The sequence below is a fragment of the Amblyraja radiata genome, chromosome 21 (assembly GCF_010909765.2).
Source record: "Amblyraja radiata isolate CabotCenter1 chromosome 21, sAmbRad1.1.pri, whole genome shotgun sequence".
Lineage (NCBI taxonomy): Eukaryota > Metazoa > Chordata > Chondrichthyes > Rajiformes > Rajidae > Amblyraja > Amblyraja radiata.
Window position 1 is genome coordinate 28,342,230 of NC_045976.1, and position 23,713 is coordinate 28,365,942.

The 23,713-nt window shown below is 43.2% G+C and overlaps 2 protein-coding genes across 2 annotated transcripts in view; both read right to left on the reverse strand.

The window, feature by feature from the left end:
- Window positions 1-4,640, reverse strand: part of LOC116984985 (dynein regulatory complex subunit 6) — a 114,302-nt gene extending 109,662 nt beyond the window's left edge. The window contains exon 1 of the mRNA XM_033039345.1: window positions 4,492-4,640. Within this exon, the coding sequence (XP_032895236.1) occupies window positions 4,492-4,639 (148 nt within the window). The 5' untranslated portion in view covers window position 4,640. The remainder of the gene's footprint in view (window positions 1-4,491) is intronic.
- Window positions 4,641-8,281: 3,641 nt separating this feature from the next.
- LOC116984986 (dynein regulatory complex subunit 6-like) lies at window positions 8,282-22,347 on the reverse strand. Its single transcript, XM_033039346.1, has 5 exons — window positions 22,124-22,347; window positions 13,431-13,534; window positions 13,016-13,045; window positions 9,673-9,766; window positions 8,282-8,353 (listed from the first exon to the last, which is right to left on the reverse strand). The coding sequence occupies exons 1-5, from the start codon at window positions 22,250-22,252 to the stop codon at window positions 8,282-8,284; spliced, it is 429 nt and encodes a 142-aa protein (XP_032895237.1). The 5' UTR covers window positions 22,253-22,347.
- Window positions 22,348-23,713: the final 1,366 nt, after the last annotated feature.

Below are 23,713 nucleotides of genomic sequence, written 5' to 3' on the forward strand. Positions count from 1 at the left end.
AGATGGGGAGGAGGGAGGGAGGGGGAGAGGGGTGGGGGAGAGAGGGGAAAGAGTGGGGAGGGAGAGTGGAGGGGAAGGGGGAGAGAAGTGGCTGAGTGGGGTGGGAGGAGGAGAGGGGTAAGGGGAGTGATGGAAGAGGGACAGACGGATAGGGGGAAGGGGGTGGGGGGGAGAGGGAAGGGGGTGGGGTAGAGAGGGAAGGGGGGTGGTGGAGAGAGGGATGGGAGAGGGGCGAGGAGAGGGGGAGGAGAGAGTGGGAGAGAAGTGGAAGAGTGGGGAGGGAGGGAGGGGTAGAGGGGTAGCGGGAGTGGTAGAAGAGGGACGGGGGAGTGGTTGGAAGAGGGACAGAGGGGAAGGGGTGGGGGAGAGAGGGGAAGGGAGCGGAAGAGAGAGGGGTGGGGGAGGGAGAGGCGTCGGGTAAGGGGATAGAAGTGGAAGAGTGGGGAGGGAGGGGTAGGGGGAGTGGTGAAAGAGGGACAGAGGGGTAGGGGTAAGGGGGTGGTGGTAGAGAGGGAAGGGGGGTGGGGGAGAGAGGGATGGGTGGGAGAGGGAGAGGGGTGAGGAGAGGGAAACATAGAAGCATGGAAATTAAGTGCAGGAGTAGGCCATTCGGCCCTTCGAGCCTGCACCACCATTCAATATGATCATGGCTGATCATCCAACTCAGTATCCTGTACCTGCCTTCTCTCCATACCCCCTGATCCCTTTAGCCGCAAGGGCCACATCTAACCCCCTCTTAAATATAGCCAATGAACTGGCCTCAACTACCTTCTGTGGCAGAGAGTTCCAGAGACTCACCACTCTCTGTGTGAAAAATGTTTTCCTCATCTCAGTACTAAAGGATTTCCCCTTTATCCTTAAACTGTGACCCGCTTGTCCTGGACTTCTCCAACATCGGGAACAATCTTCCTGCATCAGACAAATGCAATTCAGGACTTTTCTCTTCACAAGCAAAGTCAGAATGACGGCTGTGAAGAATTCGAATATTCGCTGAGCGTTCAGATGCTGCGCGCGCCTCCTGCACCAAAGTGGGGGGGGTGGGGAGCGTGTGTCGTCACACACAAAGATCTTGTAGCGGAGAGCTCCGCTATAAGATCTTTGGTCACATACTAAGCACGCGCCTCCACAAACAGATGTGCGTCTTCTTGAATGGAGAGCGCGTGGCCGCCTCCACAAACAGTCACACACACTGAGGACCCGACCCCACAAAAAATATTTTGTGAGGAAGGGGAGGAGGAGGGTGGAGAGGGAGAGGGGGAGGGGGGGGGGGGGAGAAGAGGATGGGGGAGAGAGGTGAAGGGGGGGGGAGGGGTTGGTGCGGGCGTGCATGAGTCGAGAGAAGAGAAAAGGGCAGAGAGAGAGGGAGGCTGGTACAACAACAAAAAAGCTGGATAAACTCAGCGGGTGCAGCAGCATCTATGGACCGAAGGAAAAGGGCAACGTTTTTGGCCGAAACCCTTCTTCCGGGTTTCGGCCAAAAACGTTGACCATTCAATTCGCTCCATAGATGCTGCCGCACCCGCTGAGTTTATCCAGCTTTTTTATGTCTACCTTTGATTTTCCAGCATCTGTAGTTCCTTCCTAAAGACAGAGACTGTGCACGGTAAGGGAATGAGGAGGGAGAGGGGGAAGAGTGTGGAGGGAGGGGGAGAGTGGGATTGGAGGGGGAGAGGGGTGGGGGGAGAGAGAAGTGGAAGAGAGGGGAGGGAGGGGAAGAGGGGTAGCAGGAGTGGTGGAAGAGGGACAGGGGGAGTGGTGGAAGAGGGACAGAGGGGTAGGGGAAGGGGTGGGGGAGAGAGGGGAAGGGAGGGGGGGTGAGGGAGGGAGAGGGGTGGGGTAAGGGAAGAGAAGTGGGAGAGGGAGGGGTAGGGGGAGTGGTGGAAGAGGGACAGAGGGGAAGGGGGCGGGGGAGAGAGGGAAGGGGGTGGAGTAGAGAGGGAAGGGGTGGGGGAGAGAGGGATGGAAGAGGGGTGAGGAGAGGGAGAGGGGGAGGAGAGAAGGGAGAGAGAAGTGGAAGAGTGGGGAGGGAGGGAGGGAGGGGTAGCGGGAGTGGTGGAAGAGGGACGGGGGAGTGGTGGAAGAGGGACAGAGGGGTAGTGGAAGGGGTGGGACAGGGAGGTGAAGAGAGAGGGGTGAGGGAGGGAGAGGGGTGGGGTAAGGGGAGAGAAGTGGAAGAGTGGGGAGGGAGGGGTAGAGGGACTGGTGGAAGAGGGACAGAGGGGTAGGGGAAGGGGGCGGGTGGAGAGAGGGAAGGGGGTGGGGTAGAGAGGGAAGGGGGTGGGGGAGAGAGTGATGGGTGGGAGAGGGAGAGGGGTGCGGAGAGGGAAACATAGAAATTAAGTGCAGGAGTAGGCCATTCGGCCCTTCTAGCCTGCACCACCATTCAATATGATCATGGCTGATCATCCAACTCAGTATCCTGTACCTGCCTTCTCTCCATACACAAGGGCCACATCTAACTCCCTCTTAAATACAGCCAATGAACTGACCTCAACTACCTTCTGTGGCAGAGAATTCCAGAGATTCACCACTCTCTGTGTGAAAAATGTTTTTCTCATCTCTGTCCTAAAGGATTTCCCCCTTATCCTTAAAGTGTGACCCCTTGTTCTGGTCTTCCCCAACATCCGGAACAATCTTCCTGCATCTAGCCTGTCTAACCCCTTAAGAATGTTATACGTTTCTATAAGATACCCCCTCAATCTTCTAAATCTAGCGAGTACAAGGCGAGTCTATCCAGTCTTTCTTCATTTGAAAATCCTGACATTCCAGGAATCAGTCTGGTGAACCTTCTCTGTACTCCCTCTATGGCAACAATGTATTTGAGCATTGGGCATTGTGACATCACACAATGGAACGTTCACCAGGGGCTGGGGCTCCTGCAAAGGCATATGTAAATGGATCCATTCCGATTGGAGATATATGAACATTGGGCATTGTGACATCACACGTTGGAACGTTCACCATGGGCTGGGGCTCCTGCAAAGGCATATGTAAATGAATCCATTCCGATTGGACATCTGTGAGCATCAGGCATTGTGACATCACACAATGGAACGTTCATCAGGGGCTGGGGCTGGTGCTGCTTCTATGGGTGCGAAGCCAGTTTATTTTTGAAATATTGGGAGGGGGGGTGGGGGGGGAAGGATTTGATTAAAAACGTGTACTTAAACATGACGAAATGTAATGAGGAGCGGATACTTAGAAAGAAAAGTGAAATCTCTACCGAAATGGAAAAGATGTTGGCGATTCTGCGTCTGGTTTCGGAGTTGCAGTGCATCAAAGGAAGAAATGCAGCCGGAAGCCGTACATGTAAATGGATCCATTCCGATTGGACATCTGCGAGCATCGGGCATTGCGATTGGACATCTGCGAGCATTGGGCATTGTGACATCACACGATGGTAACGAATCGAAAGGCAGGCAGGCAGCCGGACGGACGGCAGGCGACAGGCACACAGTTTTAAAGATAGACTAGACCAAGTTGGGTCTGCTCCCCCAATGGTGTGATCCCCCAACCCAATATTCCACCATGCACTCGTCTCCTCCAATGGAACTGAAGCCGTCCCCAAATGTAAGATGATAGATAGATAGATAGATAGATAGATAGATAGATAGATAGATAGATAGATAGATAGATAGATAGATAGATAGATAGATAGATAGATAGATAGATAGATAGATAGATAGATAGATAGATAGATAGATAGATAGATAGATAGATAGATAGATAGATAGATAGATAGATAGATAGATAGATAGATAGATAGATAGATCTCTGCAAGGGCCTCCACAATTTCCTTGCTAGCTCCGCACATGACACAAGGATGCAATTGATCAGGCCTTATCCAGCTATTCACCTTAATTCACTTTAAAACTGCCAATACTGCCTCTTTGGTAATCCATATATAATCTAAGATATGTATTCCAATGGCTCAATTCCTTAGCTTCCATGATCTTCTCTTCTTCCTCTGAGTCAGTACTGATTTGTTTGAATGTTTACCCTTCTTTATTAAATCCTCCAAATAGATGCCAGTGGCTTTTGTCATCAACATATCATCATCAGTTTGTCTTTTGTTTTAATAATCTGTGGTATGTACTAAATGTTGTCTGCAGTTTCAGGCTTGGAAGCTCTGTTTAGATGAATTTCCATTTTCTCTCCTGGAATATATTTCGGTTGTGTACATTCACTAGTATTTAAATATTTCCTACAGGTAACTTATAGTTTTACTTTACAATTTTTAATTTCATTGTTTTCAGTCTCTCATATTCACCAGAGTATTGGATGGCACCTGCAGCTGGTGTTGGACAGTGAAGAAAAGTAGAATTGCAACCTTAAACTAAATACTTCATTTGCATCAAAAATACCTTTCAATTAAGGGCTTACTTAGAAAGTTGAACTAACTGCACAGGAAACTCTTAACAAAAATACAACGATATACAGAGAAGTGTATTAATTTCAATTCTCTGTCATATAAAATACAATTCAACTCACGGGTTTCTTGTTTTCTTTTCATTTGGATCCACTTTATCCATGCATAAAATCCCACTGTTAATTTATGCCGTACATAATGAGTTTCAGCCTTGATCACATCTTGTGCCATTTCAATCTGATTTCTTTTTTTATTTCCGATATATGTCATCCATTCACTGAAATAAAAGCGGTGGTAATTTTCAAAAGAATCTCATTGTTCTTATATAGCAACAAATAATACAACATCCGGTGCAGTATACTTTTCAATTAATATTATGCAGGATCAATTGCTTTGCTTTAAAACAGTAGTTCTTTTCTTTTCAACCAAGCCCCATCAAAAATTCCCACTGACTTTGATTTAGGTTTTGGTTTATTATTGTCATGTGCCCCGAGGTACAGCGAAGAGCTTTGTTTTTCATGCTATACAAACAAATCAGATATACTATCTATACTATTACTAAAACTCTCATCTTGACCACTTTGTAAATAAATTTGGCAAAAACGCTGCCCCATAACGCTAGGATTTTTTCACCATCTTACTCATCTCTGCTCCAAGCACCCCAAGTTTTGTTTAGATCGGTGAAATATTAGAAAAGTTATGAAGGTTTAAAAAATCATGAGATCAGCAGATTGGTCTTCTCGCCTGTCAGTCACCATGAAGGTAACGCCCCTTCTAGGGGCAAGGAAAATAAAGCCCCGGTGGCCGCGCGTGAGTCAGTCAGCCCAGAAGCTGTGAGTGAGAGTTGAGTCCAGAACTGTGAGTTCACCAGCCGTTAGTGAGTGAAGGTGAGTCTACAAGCAGTCAGTGAGTGAACTGTGAGTCCGCCAGCTGTGCTGACTGAACTGTGAGTCTACAAGCCGTGGCTCAGTCCAGAGGTCACACTCATTCCGGAAGTCGCGCTCAGTTCAGAGGTCGCGCTCATTCCGGAATTCGCGCTCAGTCCAGAGGTCGCACTCAGTCCAGAGGTCGCGCTCAGTCCGGAGGTCGCGCTCAGTCCGGAGGTCGCACTCAGTCCAGAAATCGGACCCGAGTCCAGAAGTCGGGCCTGAGTCCAAGACCGCGTTCAGTCCAGAAGTCAGGTGTGAGTAGATTCAACAGAGTTTTACTGTCATATATGTCCCGGATGTGTGTGTGTGATGGAGTGTGTATGTGTATGTGTGTGTGTGTGTATGTGAGATGGAGGGTGTGTGTCTGCATGTGAGATGGACAGTGTGTGTGAGTGTGAGTGTGTGTGTGAGATTGAGGGTGTGTGTGTTTTGAGATGGAGGGTGTGTGTGTGAGTGTGTGTGTGAGTGTGTGTGTGTGTGTGAGTGTGTGTGTGTGTGTGTGTGTGTGTGTGTGTGATGGAGGGTGTGTGTATGTGAGATCAAGGGTGTGTGTGTGTAAGATGGAGGGTGTGTGCGTGTGTGAGTGTGTGTGTGTGAGATGGAGTGTGTGTGTGAGTGAGATGGAGGGTGTGTGTGAGATTTAGCACATTGCATGAGGTGTGGAGATTTGTGAGTGAATGTCAAAAAAAAGGTATAAAGTAAGTGAGTTTAAAAATTGTTACGTGTTGGTGGAACCACTTCTGGATGAATGTTGAATTAATGTGTGTGTCTGTGTGTGTGACATGGATTGTGTGAATGTGTGTGAGATGGAGGGTGTGTGTGTGATGGAGGGTGTGTGAGAGTGTGTGTGTGTGTGTGAGATGGAGGGTGTGTCTGTGTGAGTGTGTGTGTGTGAGAGTGTGTGTGATGGATGAGGTGTAGAGATGCCTGGCTCATGGGAAACTTTTAAAGGTGAGTTTGGGTGTGTTCAGAAGTAGCATGTTCCCGTTAGAGTAAAGGGCAAAGTTAGAAGATTTAGGGAACCCTGAGTGAGGAGGGATATGGAGGCTCAAGCCAGAAAAAGAAGGAGGCATATGTCAGGGATAGGCAGCTGAAATCAAGCAAATTCCATGAGGAATATAAGAAATGTAGAAGTACACATAAGAAGGAAATTATGCAGGCAACAATATGGTTGTCTGTGAGGCAAACTTCAGGATACAGGCCAGATGTTAAACAAGTATTTCCCATCTGTATTTACTGAGGAGAAAATCATGGAAGCAAAATAATATCGGAAAATGTGTAATGATGTGTTGGGTAATATCTGAATTACCAAGGAGGAGCATTCTTAAAAAATATTAAGGTGGATAAATCTCCAGGACCAGACAAGTCATAAAGTCATAGAAACAGGCCCCTGTCCATACAAGCCATGTTGGCATTCTGGGCTAGCCCCATTTGCTAGCATTTTGCCAAAGCCATATATACATATATCCATATATATATACATACATATATGTCTTATGAAAGTCATAACTGTATCTGCTTCTATTGCTTCCTCAGGCAGCTTGCACCAGATATCGAATACCCAATGAGTGAAAACGCTATACCTAAGGTCCCTGTTAAATCTCTATCCTCTCACTTTAACCATATACCCTCTAGTTTTAGAATTCACCACTCTTGGAAAAAGACTGAACATTCTCTTTATCCGTGCTCCTCGTAATTTTATATACTTCAATAAAGTCGCCATTTGGCCTCCTATGCTCCAAAGAAAATGTCTTAGGCTATCCATCCTCTCCCCTATAACTCAAACCTGCAAGTCCAGGTAACATTCTGGTGAATCTCCTCTGCACTTACAAACATATGACATCCTTCCTATACCTGGACAATACTCTGAGTGTGGTCTCACCAATGACTTGTACAGTTACATCATGATGTCCCAACTTAAGACAAGCATGCCGAATGCCTTCTTCACCACTCCTTTCACCTGAACCACCACTTTCAAGGAACCATGCACCTATAATTCTAGGCCATTCTATAATACTCTCCCAAGGCTCTACCATTTACAGCGAGAGTTCTGCCTTTGCTTAATATACCAAAATGCAACATCTCAAACTTGTCAGCTTTACATTTCATTATCCATTCCTTGACTCACTTTCAAAACTGATCTAAATTCTGTTGTAAACTTATATATCCCTCTGCGCTGCCAATGATTCAATCAACTTTGGTGTCATCTACAAATTAATTACATTGTGATCCAAATCATTAATGTAGATAAAAAATACAGTGAACCCAGCACTAACCACTGCAGTGGACCACTGGTCACAAGCCTCCAATCAGGAAAGTAATGCTCTGCAACCACCCCTCAGCTCCTTCCACCAAGTCAAATTTAAATCCATTTGGCTAACTCACTTGGGATTCCCTGTGACCCTATCTTCCAGACTATCAAAGGACTTATTAAAGTTCATATGGACAATGTTCACTTCTTGCCCTCATTAATTTTCTTGGTAACTTCTTCAAAAAACACCATCATATTTGCATACCCAAGGCATTGCTATCACTAATCAGTCCTTGCCCACCCAAAAGCTGATGGATCCTGTCCCTCAGAATCCCCTCCACCAATGTTCCCACCAGTGATGTCAGGCTTACCAGCCTATTGGTTTCTGGCATGTCCTTGCTGCCTTTCTTAAATAACTGCCTTTCTTAAATAACCACCCTCCCATCTTCCGATATTTCATCTTTAGCTAAAGATGATGCATATATATCAGCAAGGGACTCCGCAATTTCTTCCCTAGCTTCCCACAAGGTTTGCAGATACACACCAAGTGACACTTAAAACAGAGAATAATATCCATAATATCAAACATATGCCTTACAGTAAATTAATCCATGTCTATGCTCGTTATTGACAAATTGTAAAACTTTATGATTAAGGGATTATACCAGTTGACAATTTCCTAAAAAAAATAAAACTTAAATTTATAAAACAAAATAGCTCTGAAAAATGTACTCACGAAAAGTACTTCTTCAATAAAGAGTTCAAATGGAACCGATATGCTCTCTCATGCATTTCTGGAGGAAGCTGCAAAAAGTATACAATAATTAATTTTCCTTCTGGTCTAAAAATTATTAAAAAATAAGACCAATATGTTGAAATTCATCATTGGTCATTATGATATAATGGCCAGCTTTGTCTTGTACTTCGCTTCTAAAATTCCAGTCTGCTGACTTCATGTAGCAATAGAGGAATGCTTATGACAAATTGCTAACAGAAAACAAGAACCATTTTAACTCTTGCATCTCATTCACATAACACTAGCCCAAACTTGATCAAAGTGACATGAAGATGATATTAGTTAGCAACTAGAAACAATCAACTCCTCAATGAATTTCTGAAAGAGGGGGGTCATACACTGAATATAAAAATATACATTTCACAATGATTTTACTTGAAATTTTGAAGATCAGAAAGTTATCTGTTCTATGAGGTGACTTGAGGAAAATCCAAACAAGGAAAGGCCCAAGGATTCCTTATGTCTTCTAGAGTGCCGCACATGTTCCTTTTGGGCCACACAATTCTTTTTAAATTAAATTCTCTTGACAGGGCCTATCTTTTTGAGCTAGCTTACCACAGTCAAATGGCATATTACAGCCTTAGGGTAAAATAGAGTTGCGATCTCCACTATCATACAATAGGTTTTGCATGTCAGTAAGGTCCTCAACACTTGAGGCAAGGGCTTTGGATGTGCTTGAAACATGCTTATTAAAATAAATCGGGCATGGGATTAATAGGAAGCAAGGGAATTTCAAATCGCTATGACATTAACTTTCCCTCTATCCATCGCTGATTTCAATCTTATTTGGTGTGTGGATAAAACAATTCAAGAAAAGCTACATAAGATACAGTATTAACAATACACCACACTGTGCTTTAAATTAGAGTACATTACAGTAAACCCTCGGACTATGGTGGGGGGCTGGGGGGTTGCCCATGAGGGTTTACCATAAATTTCCCACAATTAAGATTGGTTGAAAGGACTGGGTAAAAGCCTAATGCATTGAACCGAAGAAAGAGAGGCAAAAAATATAAATGCAGCAGCACAAAGGGTAGGGGAGGACAGTGAGGAAGCTAAAGATGGAATGTAAAGGTTCGGCAGGGGTGCAACATAATTTATGTTTAATTAATACATATAAATGATCAAGCAAAAATAGAATTGTAACCGGCAAGTGTTGTATCATTCTAAAATTTTCACAGATGAGATATTGAAATACAATGACATATAACTTAAATTCTGATAAACTCAAAGCTAGATTTAGAGTAAATTAGAAATACACATTTGTCATTTACCCTGCCATAGGCTTTATCTAACTTTAGAAAATAGAAAATTGAAATCTGCTTACCACCAGACCTGCTTCCAGATCAAAGAGATAGTTTAAATAACTGCCTATCATTTTTGTCATACTTTGTCGGAAATCATCTGTGACAAACATGTCCCTGCATGAGGAAGGAGTAAAATATTGAAAATATACTAAACAGAACAATAGACCACCAAAAATAAAAGATGCTTGAAGATGCCAAACTGTGTAAACTTGATCGATATAAAGTCAAATAATTAATTAGCAAAATTGTTTTCATATATTTGTATCCACATGCAGGTCGCATGCTCGTGGGTCAGGCCCTAAGCCCTACCACTTCAGACCCTGTGAGCCTTGGGAAACCCTATAATGCTGTCAAATCAGTGCACCTGCTCAATCTCTGCTGAAGGAAAAGTAAAGAAAATCGTTTTTCTTTGAGTACCATCAACTTCTTGATGTCAAAATGAAGAGCAAATGGTGGAAAATGGCATAGATCTGGAGGTCAGAAAGTTGAGGGTGATAATGACAAACTTGGCTTCCATGGGTATATCTACCAAGAACAAATCTGTGGATTGAACTATATCTGTAGAAGGTCGCAAATTACCCTGGATGACTTGGTCTCCAAAGGCATTAATTTTCAACAACAAAAAAATTTAAGGTAGAAATACAATTCCCTATAAACTCTAAAAAGGCAAACGTGAGCCTCTGCATCCTGCGTTTTGGAGTTCTCAGTCATATCTGCACTGCCTCTGACACCCATCATGAAACACCAGCTCATGCAGGATACCCAGTGGAACCCTCACAAAAAATAATTTTAAATTTGAAAATGGCAATAGAATCCACCTAAATCTTTGTCGTCAATGTCAGCAGAATTTAGAATCAAGTTAAAGTTTTGTTTGAAGACTGCAGATGTTTGTGCAAAATGTGTGAATGGCCTTTTAATTCATGCTGCTGTACAGACAAATAGTAGGTTTTGCTCTGGCTGCGCTACATCTGATTCAATATGGAGCAATATGACCTCTTTTTTTCCTGATAACTTGTACAGTGACTGACATCATCATATACAAAATCTACACATAAAACAGATTATTTGCAGATGTGAGTAGAAAGGAAATGCTTGGTTTAATATTTTAAAAGTCATTTAGATCATCAAACCATTTAATTGTATACAGTATAAAATGATAGGACAACATGTGGCACCGAGAAACCCAGGGCTTATGCAATCTGTAAACTATTGAAAGATTTATCCACTTAATGGCATTGAATAACAAATCTTTCATGGATGGTCTGGACCTACTAAACTGTTTAGTAGGTCCTAGAATTAAATGTGGCCCTAGGGAGTTAGATGTGGCCCTTGTGGCTAAAGGGATCAGGGGGTATGGAGAGAAGGCAGGGATGGGATACTGAGTTGGATGATCAGGCTCGGTGCAGGCTCGAAGGACCGAATGGCCTACTCCTGCACCTATTTTCTATGTTTTCTATGTTTTTCAGTTATTGTTTAGCATTGGCCAAATTTACTGATTTGTCAGCTATTCAACCTTCAATGACTATTAGGCCACTTGATCTGGTGTCATTTGATAATAATAATAACAAATATATTTTTAATAATAATACATTTTATTTATGGGCGCCTTTCAAGAGTCTCAAGGACACCTTACAAAAATTGAGCATGTAGAGGAAAAACATGTAAGGGGAATGAAATAAATAGTAGAGACATGACTAGTACACAAAGTAAAGACAGAATTCAATACAAAACACAGTATGAGGCAATTAATGCACAGATGAAAAGGGACGGGGGCGTGGGGCTAAGGATAGGCAGAGGTGAAGAGATGGGTCTTGAGGCGGGACTGGAAGATGGTGAGGGACACGGAATTGCGGATCAGTTGGGGGAGGGAGTTCCAGAGCCTGGGAGCTGCCCTGGAGAAGGCTCTGTCCCCAAAACTGCGGAGGTTGGACTAGTGGATGGAGAGGAGACCGGCTGATGTGGATCTGAGGGACCGTGAGGGTTGGTAGGGGGAGAGGAGGTCAATGAGATATGGGGGGGCCAGATGGTGGAGGGCTTTGTAGGTGAGGATCAGGATTTTGTAGGTGATCCGGTGGGAGATGGGAAGCCAGTGAAGTTGTTTGAGGACTGGAGTGATGTGATGCCAGGATTTGGTATGGGTGATGAGTCGGGCGGCTGCGTTCTGGACCAGTTGGAGTCGGTTGATGTAGGTGGAGCTGATGCCAAGGAGAAGTGAGTTGCAATAGTCCAGTCGGGAGGAGATGAAGGCATGGATGAGTCTTTCAGCAGCGGGCGGTGTGAGAGAGGGTCTGAGTTTGGCGATGTTGCGGAGATGAAAGAAGGAGGTTTTAATGACATGGCGGACGTGAGGCTCAAGGGAGAGGGTGGAATCAAAGATCACGCCAAGGTTGCGGGCCTGGGGAGATGGGGAGACAGTGGTGCCGTCGATGGTGAGAGTGGGGTTATTGATTTTAATATCATAGCTAATGTTTTACTTCAGAGCTACTTTCGTGTACTATCCCTAGATCCCTTGAAATCTTTTCCCCTTGAATCAAATAACTTTCTCACATGTTCTTACATTCAAAAACACGACTTATTTGAGACACAAATGAAATGTGGGAGGAAAATGGAGGAAAGTGAATGAGGTTCTCTGAACTTTTATCATAGGGGAAAACAAGTTCAAGTTCAAGTGAGTTTATTGTCATGTGTCCCTGATAGGACAATGAAATTCTTGCTTTGCTTCAGCACAACAGAACATAGAAGGCATTTACTACAAAAACATCATGACAAGTTATGAAATGCTGTGGATTAATTGATAGGGTTTAATTTTTATGGTTATGAAACATCCCTATTAAGAACTAAAGAAAATTGGAGCAGCAGCGGGCTCCTCTGGCAAGCGCTCCCAAGCGTAATGTGATACTTTCAGGCTTCTTCCCAATACTATTCAATGTGGAGGAGCACTGATTCATCAGTTAAGAGAGGATAATAATGGTAATCAAGATAACATTTTCTAGCCACATTGGAAGGCAAATTTATTTTATTCCTCCTCGTTTAAGACTTTCAGACTTTTGGTCTGAGTAACGGTATGGTAATCGGTGTTAACATCATCATATCTGCAAAAAATGTTTCTTTCTCTACATGTTCATACCATTTAACTGACATATATCTGAATATTTATAGTCAACAAAACACAATTAATTAGACAATATGAAGTCTTCTAACTGAAAAGGTTTGGAATATACAAACATTGATTGCAGTCAAATAATTTGAAACATTGATTGCAGTCAAATTATTTGAAACATTGATTGCAGTCAAAATTAAGCATAAAGTTATTTAGTTTCAATGCCCATGATTTGCAATGTATATCTTAATAAAAGAACTCACCAGCTCAAATCCATATGACCTCCCTTTGTCCTGTAACAAAAATAGGAAGCAAAATTTAATGTTATTGTTTAAAGTAAAATATGTATCCAAATAAGTTGTGACAGCTATTTCTTCTTGATTTTGTGATATTTTAAATTCCAAGCAGGCATTCCAGGGCATTGTTTTGTTGGCATCATGCAAAAAAGTTAATGTCTAATTACTTTCTATGTTACTTTCTAAGTTACTTTCAGTTACTTTCAAGGGCCCTAAGATCAAAGGCTCCCTAGAATTATCGCCGACATCACAACAATTGACATAGTTAATTAACAATCCAAGCCCAAAATATCTTCAATTAGTGGAATGGTGCGGTGCTCCAAGCAATAAACATGTGAATGTTTGAAGAAAACTGGAATTCCAAATTTGATTTTATACTTACAAAAGCAAAGCTTGACTTTTTCGATTTTGTAGTTCTTTAATTTTCTCTTCCAAAAATATTAATGGATCACCAGGACACTGAACAAATAATCCTGTCAGCAATGCCTATCAGAAAATAAAACTTGATTATTGCAAGATCTGTAAAATTGATGTACTACAATGTAATCAAATCTGGAATGTCATTTGTTAAATAAATCCTCATGGCTTATAACACACCCAAAGAAAGTTTAGCAATGTGTACAAATCCAAACGTTTAATGACTGTATAATTGCTGTATGAAATTTAGTATAATTCACATTGTTCTTAAGCACAATGTTGAAAAGGTAAGTTACTTTTGGAATTGATAAAGAATGATACATTTTGATTTAAAAATAGGACCGACTGGACATAAAGAATGATAATTGTTTTCAGGGGAAGCAATAAACTAAACAGACCTAAAATTGCATAGGTCCATGACAATTAGAGAACTAGCTAAATATAGAAAATGCTAATGTGCTGTATTACACGTATCTCCAAACTATCCAGAAACATAGAAACATAGAAAATAGGTGCAGGAGTAGGCCATTCGGCCCTCCGAGCCTGCACCGCCATTCAATATGATCATGGCTGATCATCCAACTCAGTATCCTGTACCTGCCTTATCTCCATACCCCCTGATTTCTTTAGCCACAAGGGCCACATCTAACTCCCTCTTAAATATAGCCAATATTAAATATAGCAAATAAAGCCATATACTTTCTGTGGCAGAGAATTCCACAGATTTACCACTGTCTGTGTGAAATAAAATGTCTCATCTCGGTCCTAAAAGACTTCCCCCTTATCCTTAAACTGTGACCCCTTGTTCTGGACTTCCCCAACATCGGGAACAATCTTCCTGCATCTAGCCTGTCCAACCCCTTAAGAATTTTGTAAGTTTCTATTAGATCCCCCCTCAATCTTCTAAATTCTAGCGAGTACAAGCCGAGTCTATCCAGTCTTTCTTCATATGAAAGTCCTGCCATCCCAGGAATCAGTCTGGTGAACCTTCTCTGTACTCCCTCTATGGCAAGAATGTCTTTCCTCAGATTAGGAGACCAAAACTGTACGCAATACTCCAGGTGTGGTCTCACCAAGGCCCTGTACAACTGCAGTAGAACCTCCCTGCTCCTATACTCAAATACTTTTGCTATGAATGCTAACATACCATTCGCTTTCTTCACTGCCTGCTGCACCTGCATGCCTACTTTCAATGACTGGTGTACCATGACACCCAGGTCTCATTACATCTCCCCTTTTCCTAATCGGCCACCATTCAGATAATAGTCTACTTTCCTGTTCTTGCCACCAAAGTGGATAACCTCACATTTATCCACATTATACTGCATCTGCCATGCATTTGCCCACTCACCCACCCTATCCAAGTCATCTTGCAGCCTCCTAGCATCCTCCTCACAGCTAACACTGCCCCCCAGCTTCGTGTCATCCGCAAACTTGGAGATGTTGCATTCAATTCCCTCATCCAAATCATTAATATATATTGTAAATAGCTGGGGTCCCAGCACTGAGCCTTGCGGTACCCCACTAGTCACTGCCTGCCATTCTGAAAAGGATCCGTTTACTCCTACTCTTTGCTTCCTGTCTGCCAGCCAATTCTCTATCCACATCAATAATGAACCCCCAATACCATGTGCTTTAAGTTTGCATACTAATCTTTTATGTGGGACCTTGTCGAAAGACTTCTGAAAGTCCAGATATAACACATCCACTGGTTCTCCCATATCCATTATACTAGTTACATCCTCGAAAAAGTCTATAAGATTCGTCAGACATGATTTACCTTTCATAAATCCATGCTGACTTTGTCCAATGATTTCACCACTTTCCAAATGTGCTGCTTCCCATCTTTAATAACTGACTCTAGCATTTTCCCCATTACCGATGTTAGACCAACTGGTCTGTAATTCCCCATTTTCTCTCTCCCTCCCTTTTTAAAAAGTGGGGTTACATTAGCTACCCTCCAATCCTCAGGAACTATTCCAGAATCTAAAGAGTTTTGAAAAATTATCACTAATGCATCCACTATTTCTGGGGCTACTTCCTTAAGTACTCTGGGATGCAGCACATCTGGCCCTGGGGATTTATCAGCCTTTAATCCATTCAATTTACCTAACACCATTTCCCGACTAACCTGGATTTCACTCAGTTCCTCCATCTCATTTGACCCCCGGTCCCCTGCTATTTCTGGCAGATTATTTATGTCTTCCTTAGTGAAGACAGAACCAAAGTAGTTATTCAATTGGTCTGCCATGTCCTTGTTCCCCATGATCAATTCACCTGTTTCTGACTGCAAGGGAACTACATTTGTTTTAACTAATCTTTTTCTCTTCACATATCTATAAAAGTGTTTGCAGTCAGTTTTTATGTTCCCTGCCAGTTTTCTTTCATAATCTATTTTCCCTTTCCTAATTAAGCCATTTGTCCTCCTCTGCTGGACTCTGAATTTCTCCCAGTCCTCTGTCAGGCTGCTTTTACTGGCTAATTTGTATGCTCATCTTTTGTTTTGATACTATCCCTGATTTCCCTTGATACCTTCCCTGATTTATTCTTTTGCCAAACTGGGATGAACAATTGTTGTAGTTCATCCATGCTATCTTTAAATGCCTTCCATTGCATATCCACCATCAACCCTTTAAGAATCAATTGCCAGTCTATCTTGGCCAATTCACGTCTCATACCCTCAAAGTTACCTTTCTTTAAGTTCAGAACCGTTGTTTCTGAATTAACTATGTCACTCTCCATCTTAATGAAGAACTCAACCATATTCTGGTCACTCTTGCCCAAGAGGCCATGCACAACAAGATTGCTAACTAACCCTTCCTCATTACTCAATACCCAGTCTAGAATAGCCTGCTCTCTCGTTGGTTCCTCTACATGCTGGTTTAGAAAACTATCCCGCATACATTCCAAGAAATCCTCTTCGTCAGCACCCCTGCCAATTTGATTCACCTAATCTATATGTAGATTGAAGTCACCCATGAAGTCACCCATTTGGCCATCCAAACCTACAAGGAGAAGCTGTCCAAACCCGATACGATGGCGTCTAGATCAAGGTGATGAACCCCACCACAGGATGAAAGGAGGGGAGCACCTGACCTGTGCAACAATCTACGAAGAGACTGGCAACACCCTCGGACAGGTGCGAACTTTATGGCACAACCCCAATATCGGCTGAAAAGATTACACTGCCTACAGGTGGCACCTGATCCATTGACCCTAAACAAGCTTCATCAGGATGGTTGTCAATGAAGAGAGTGAGAACTGGTTGCAATGCCATTGGTTTGATGGACCTTGGGGTACTATTGAACTGGTAGCCATACCTTTGGTTTGGTGTACTTTGGGGTAGTGTGATACATTATGGCTCTATCATTCTGCTAATCATTGCTCTAATACTTGCAACCATTGTATGTACCTACCGAGGACTGTGAATGTTATCATGTTTGATAAAAAGGAGGGAATGAAAGAGCTAATAGTCAAATCTAAAATTGAGTCGTTCTTCTACAAAAGCATGGACTAGCAGAACAAAAGAATGGCTCGGTGCCAAGTCTGAATGACATTGTAAATTATATGGAACACAATATGGAGGACAGGTTGTCTTTTCAATAAAGACATTAAGATGGCAGCCTGCAGTGCTTCTTTTCAAGGCCATAAAGAAGCCAATATTGAAAAAATAGCTGATGCTCCAGAGATAGGTAATAACTTGTTATTGAATGAGCTTGATTTGGACCCAGCTTTTCTTATATTCTGAAAGGTTGCAGAATCTTGCAGTCATGCATTATTCAGACTTGGTAGGAGTGTTTTACTGATAAGAAAAATGTATAATTGTGCTAACTGTCCTTTGTTCTGTGAGTGAGAGCCAGAGAAGCACTGAGCAACGATTGTGCTCATTGTAGATCGCCACTCCCGTCTGACGAATCAATTAAAGATTGCCATGGTTATACCTTTAATAGTTTTTGTTGCTATCTGCTTTTAAGAAACGAACACTGCAGCACACCCCGCCCCTCCCAATGGCCGCCGGCCAACCCCCCTGTTGCGGGCAAAAACCGAGCATCAGCCATCAACAAACATACACACAAACGCTGCAACAACTCAGTGAGACAGGCAGCATCCCTGGAGAAAAGAAATGGGTGACGTTTCGGGTCGAGACCCATCTCCAGAGATGTTGCCTGACCCGCCGAGCCACCGCAGCACCCTGTGTGCATCCCCGCCGATGATCGCCGCTTGGCTCCCGCCAGCACCGAGGAGGCCAACCGACAGCCACTGGACAAGGCGAGAGGCGCAGTCGACGGTCCCCGGCCCTCTGGGGAACAGTCTCCCCGGGAGCCGGAGCAGAGCCGAGCGCCTCCCCCCCAGGAGGGGATGGGGATGGCCCAGCAGCCGGAGACGTGGGCCCAACCCTGACCACGGACGAAACGCAGGCCTTCACACAACACAGCACCACAGCTACCGAAAATGTTTATAGTGCGTGACCTATGACCTGGGCATGCGCAGTCAGAATACAGAACTCGCTTATTACAACTAAACTGTTTCAATACTTAGAATACCATGATAGCTTTATTTGTAAGTTTATTTTAGACTCTTCAACTTGCATTTATACAGCACTTTGACGTAATAAAAACATTGCACAGACCTTTACAGGATCATTTAAACAGAATTCAATGTAGCAGATATTCTAGGACAGGTAAATCAAAAATGAACAAATCAATTGATTTTTAAAAGTACTGTAGAGGAGGTGAGAGAGTATTAGAGAAAGAATTACATAAACCATGGTACTGTTATCTGGTCCTGTGTGGTCCACCAATGTGGAATAGTTATAATTAAGGATTTGAATGTGCAATTACCTCTGAGATCCCACTTATGCAATATCAAAATTTATACAAAGGATTATAACTTACAGTGATTATCATCGTTAACACACACATAAAAAGATAAACGTTACAGCACTTTGATTGCTTATTTGGTATTGCTAAATTCTAGAACTAAGGTTTCACCTAGTGGTCAAAAAACTTGTATCTTGGTAATAATAAGGATGCAACTTCTCAGGAACAGAACCATTTCTCAGCAACTAAGGATAACAGATGTTAATTTTCTGCAAGGTAGACAAAAATGCTGGAGAAACTCAGCGGGTGAGGCAGCATCTATGGAGCGAAGGAAATAGGTGACGCTTCAGGTCGAGACCCTTCCTCAGACTGATTTTCTGTAATATATTTTTATGTCCAAGTCTGTAGATCCAGCACGCTGGATAGGCAAATCTCTGAACAATTAGATATTATTCAATTTAATGTTCAAGCATACTTTTATTTCACTGTCTAAAGTTACATTATGATAGGAAGAATGAGAAGAAGCAATATGAACTGGCCCGACATCCATAATTCTGAAAGGGCAGAGAGAACTTGGAGTATATGTATGTTGTTCATTGGAAGTGAAGGGGGTGAATTGCTTTTCAATACAGTTTGGACTCAACTGCCTCCATTAATGCTACTATAATTCTATGAGCACTATTTGGAATTAATATATTTCAACATAATTTATCATGAAATTAGTTTTCTCTTGCAAAGCTACCCAATTATCTTTTCAATGGGTAATAATTTATCATTAACAGACCAATCACATCTCAAGATATGGTGCACATTTGGCTAATTTTCAAATAGCCTTGTTGATCGATCATATGTTGGGCAGTATGTAAAATACTGAAATCCATTTCTGGGGAAAGCTAACCAGCACAGAGAGGATGAATGTCAGGTCAGTCCACTGTCTACTATCCAGCACATGCTGAATATTGCAGAAGAAAAGGAAGTCTGTTTACAGATATGTAAACCATTGGACCACCATTGGAGAATCATGTATTGTTATGCTGTACGGCAAGGATGGTCACCAGCGTATATGCCAGAGGTCAGTCACATCGACCTTAAGTGATACTTCTATTTAGTTTACCTTAGTGAGCAATCACATTTACCACACCCTGCCCCCATTTACTGCAGTGATAATTTCCCAATCAATATTACCCTGTTGAGCATGGAACTCTTCCCAGAAATGATTAGATGGTCAATAAATGATTGATACTTTATTAACATGTGACATGTCACAGTGAAATTCTTTGTTTTGCATACCATTCACAAAGTATACAGAGTTGCCACGTATAGGACATTGACAAAGTTACAAAGTATTCACTGTAGTTCCCAATGGTCCCTCTTTGTTCACAGTGCCCCCCTCACGCGGGATCCCTCTTCAATCTCAGTGCCTCCCCCACTCCCTCTTTGTTTTCGGCGGACCCCCTCTGTTCCAGGCGACCCCAACGATGGGTCCCTCGGATCTTGATAGCACATCCTCAACCGACCTCCTCTAGCAACCATTGCAGGCCCGTCCAACCTCCGGCACCCACCGTAGGCCGCCCGGCGCAGGATCCTCTCTTGGACGGCACCTTCGGTGCTTGCCAGGAGCTTCCGACGGCCCTCCTCGCTCTCCAATGGCCTTCCTTGCTCGTTAATAGACAATAGATAATAGGTGCAGGAGTAGGCCATTCAGCCCTTCTAGCCAGCACCACCATTCAATGTGATCATGGCTGATCATCCACAGTCAGTACCCTGTTCCTGCCTTCTCCCCATATCCCCTGACTCCGCTATCTTTAACAGCCCTATCAAGCTCTCTCATGAAAGTATCCAGAGAACTGGCAACCACCACTCGCTGAGGCAGAGAATTCCACAGACTCATAACTCTCTGTGTGAAAAAGTGTTTCTGTCTCCATTCTAAATGTCTTACCCCTTATTCATAATAATAATAATAATAATAATAATAATAATAATAATAATAATAATAATAATAATAATAATAATAATAATAATAAAAAATTTATTTGTATGTCACATTTAAAAAACAACTTACGTTGACCAATGTGCTTCACATCAGTGCAGGCACTAATTTGATACATACAACGGTAGACAGACCTAACAATACATAAACTGTTTACAGCGCCCCCTCGGGGGGGCTCAAAAACGCTAGGGAGTAGAAATAGGTTTTGAGTCGTGACTTAAAGGAGTCGATGATGGGGGCAGTTCTGATGAGGAGCGGGATGCTATTCCACAGTCTAGGTTCTGCAACCGCAAAAGCAGGATCTTAAACTGTGGCCCCTGGTTCTGGACTTCCCCAACATCGGGAACATGATTCCTGCCTCTAGCATGTCCAAACCTTTAATAATCTTATACGTTTCAATAAGATATCCTCTCATCCTTCTAAATTCAAGAGTATACAAGCCCAGCCGCTCTATTCTCTCAGCATATGACAGTCCCGCCATCGTGGGACCTTGTGAACCTATGCTGCACTCCCTCAATAGCAAGAATGTCCTTCCTCAAATTAGAGGACTAAAACTGCACACAATACTCCAGGTGTGGTCTCACTAGGGCCCTATACAATGGCAGAAGGACCTCTTTGCTCCTATACTCAACTCCTCATGTTATGAAGACCAACATGCCATTCACTTTCTTCACTGCCTACTGTACCTGCATGCTTACTTTCATTGACAAGGACCCCCAGATCCCATTGTACTTCCCCATTTCCCAACTTGACACCGTTTAGATAATAATCTGCCTTCCTGTTTTTGCTACCAGTGGATAACCTCACATTTATCCACATTAAACTGCATCTGCCATGTATCTGCCCACTCACACAACCTGTCCAGGTCACCCTGCATCCCCATAGCATCCTCCTCACAGTTCACACTGCCACCCAGCTTTGTGTTATCTGCAAATTTGCCGTCCCGTTGCAGAGGAGAAGAAGCGCTAACTCGACTGCTCCGGGCCGGTGTCCTGTTGGTCTGGGGCTGTCAGTTGGCCTGGCGGGACAGGCAGAGTTGGGCTGGAATTGTTGCTTCTGCTCCGCGCTGGCTGTGGGCCTGGGCCGCCATTGCGTCGGGCAGGTGTCCCGTCGGTCCGGGGCTGTCGGTTGGCCCGGCGTGATGGGCAGAGTTGGGCTGGAGTTGGCGCTTCTTCTGGTGCCCTGGTTGCGGAAGCATGCAGTGGCGCAGCTGCCACGAGTGTTTATCGCGAGTGACCTATGACCTGGGCATGCGCAGTCGGAATACCGAACTCGCTTGTTATTGGACATTTCAATCTACTTATTGAGATAGTGCTGCCCATTGCCAGAGGTCCTGTCGTTCAAACCTGTCCTCCTGTGTAAATGCAAATGTAGACCAGAAACGTCACCTTCTCCATAGATGCTGCCTCACCCGCTGAGTTTCTCCAACATTCTTTGTCTACTTTCGATTTTTCCAGCATCTGCAGTTTCTTATTAAGCATCGAGTCACATGCGCTTAATTCCTATCTTTTGGAGTTTACTTATGCAATCATTTTGCTTTCCCTACCCCCCTTGTTAAGCACTGACGAGGATGCAAGACATGAAAAATGCTCTAAGCAAATCTTCTTTATGTCTGTGACGAATTTAAGTTATAATTAAATGTATATTAAACAATAACGGAATGACATGTTGCTGCCGCGGTATGATTTTAAAGTTTCGTTCAACGAGTTCTACATGCTCTGCGGTGATTTGGGTTATTTGCAGACCCTTATTTCCTATACTGCACTCCAAATGAAACAACATCTTCAAAACAAGTATCGAAATGCCGTGTTCAGAATTGTTTTTCTTTTCAAAAATCGGTTGAATTACCTCATAGATCTCTGAGATTGAGTGAGATTTGATGTACTGTTTCAGCTCCGCATCTGCGTGCGACATGAAGGCCATGGCTGCAGTCGCGTGGAAGCCGCCAGGGAACGCACTGGTGTTTGCTATCGCCATGGTAACGCGCTTTGAAAGGAGGGGACCAACCGCCACTGCAACGCTGCGAAGGATTCCCAACCGGTCACCAGGGAGTGTGTATCAATGCCCATAGGTGAGCCAGGTCATTGCTCCCATTGCCTTTCGGAAATGAATTATATTAGAATATTATTAATTGCACGCACTATCACACTATGCACGCACAAACACGGCAATGTAAAAAGAAGGGTCTTGACCCGAAACGTCACCCATTCCTTCCCTCCAGAGATGCTGCCTGTCCGGCTGAGTTACTCCAGCACTTATGTCTGTCTTCAATGTATAGGAATTCCAAAGCCAAAATACTGTAAATTATTGAAATCTGAAATAGTAGACGGAAAGTGCTCAAACACATGTTGTTAAGTTGGAAAAAGTGCTGGGAAGATTTACTAGGATGATGCCAAATCTTGAGACCCTGAGCTGAAGGGAGAAGGCTAGGCAGGCGAGGACTTTATTCCTTGAAGTGCCGGAGGCAGAGGGGTGATCTTGTAGAGGTGTATAAAATCATGAGGGGAATAGATAGGGTGAATGCACTGTCTTTTAGCCATAGTAAGTGAATCAAGAACCAGAGAACATAGGTTTCAGGTGAGAGGGAAACGATGTAATAGGAACCCGAGGGGCAACATTATGGAACGAGCTGCCGGAGGAGGTAATAAGAAGGTTTATACCAAAGATGGACACAAAGTGATGGGGTAACACAGTGGGTCATGCAGCATCTCTGGAGAAAATAGCTAGAGATACTGCCTCACCTGCTGAGTTACAACAGCACTTTGTGCCTATATTTGCCAGAAGAGATACTTGAGGCAGGTACTATAATGACATTTAAAAGTTTTTTGGATAGGTACATGGATAGGAAAGGTTCAGAAGGATATGGGCCACATGCGACGGGTGGGAGTAATGTAGATAGGGCATCTTGGTCGGCAAGAGCAAGTTGGACCAAAGGGCCTGTGTCCCTCCTGTATGACTATGACTCTTTTAACAACATGAATCAAGATGGACGTAATGTACAAATGCTGTGTGACGGTCATATCGTTTGGTCAGAAACGGAATACTGGTTTGAAATCTGTGACTTACTATTTTCAGTGGAAAAACAACGTTTTGGAGGAATTAAATGGAGGGAAATGGACAGACGGCATTTCGGGTCGAGTCCCTTCACACTTTTCATCAGACGTCTGTCCATTTTGCTCCACAGATGTTTGTTGTGATAATATTGGCATATCCAGGCTCATAGGTTATGTTCTCAAATTTTGGCAAGAGCTTGATGTGTGAGGGCCCAGAAAAATAATTGTTTTTTTGCACTTTTTAAAGTATTGAACTTATTCTTTTACGTGTGTTTATTATATTGTATATTGAGTACAGTACTTTGTTTATAGAGCTGCCGTGCCGCTGCAAGTAAGAATGCAATTGTTCCATTTCGTATATGACTAAAAGACTCTTAAACCTCGG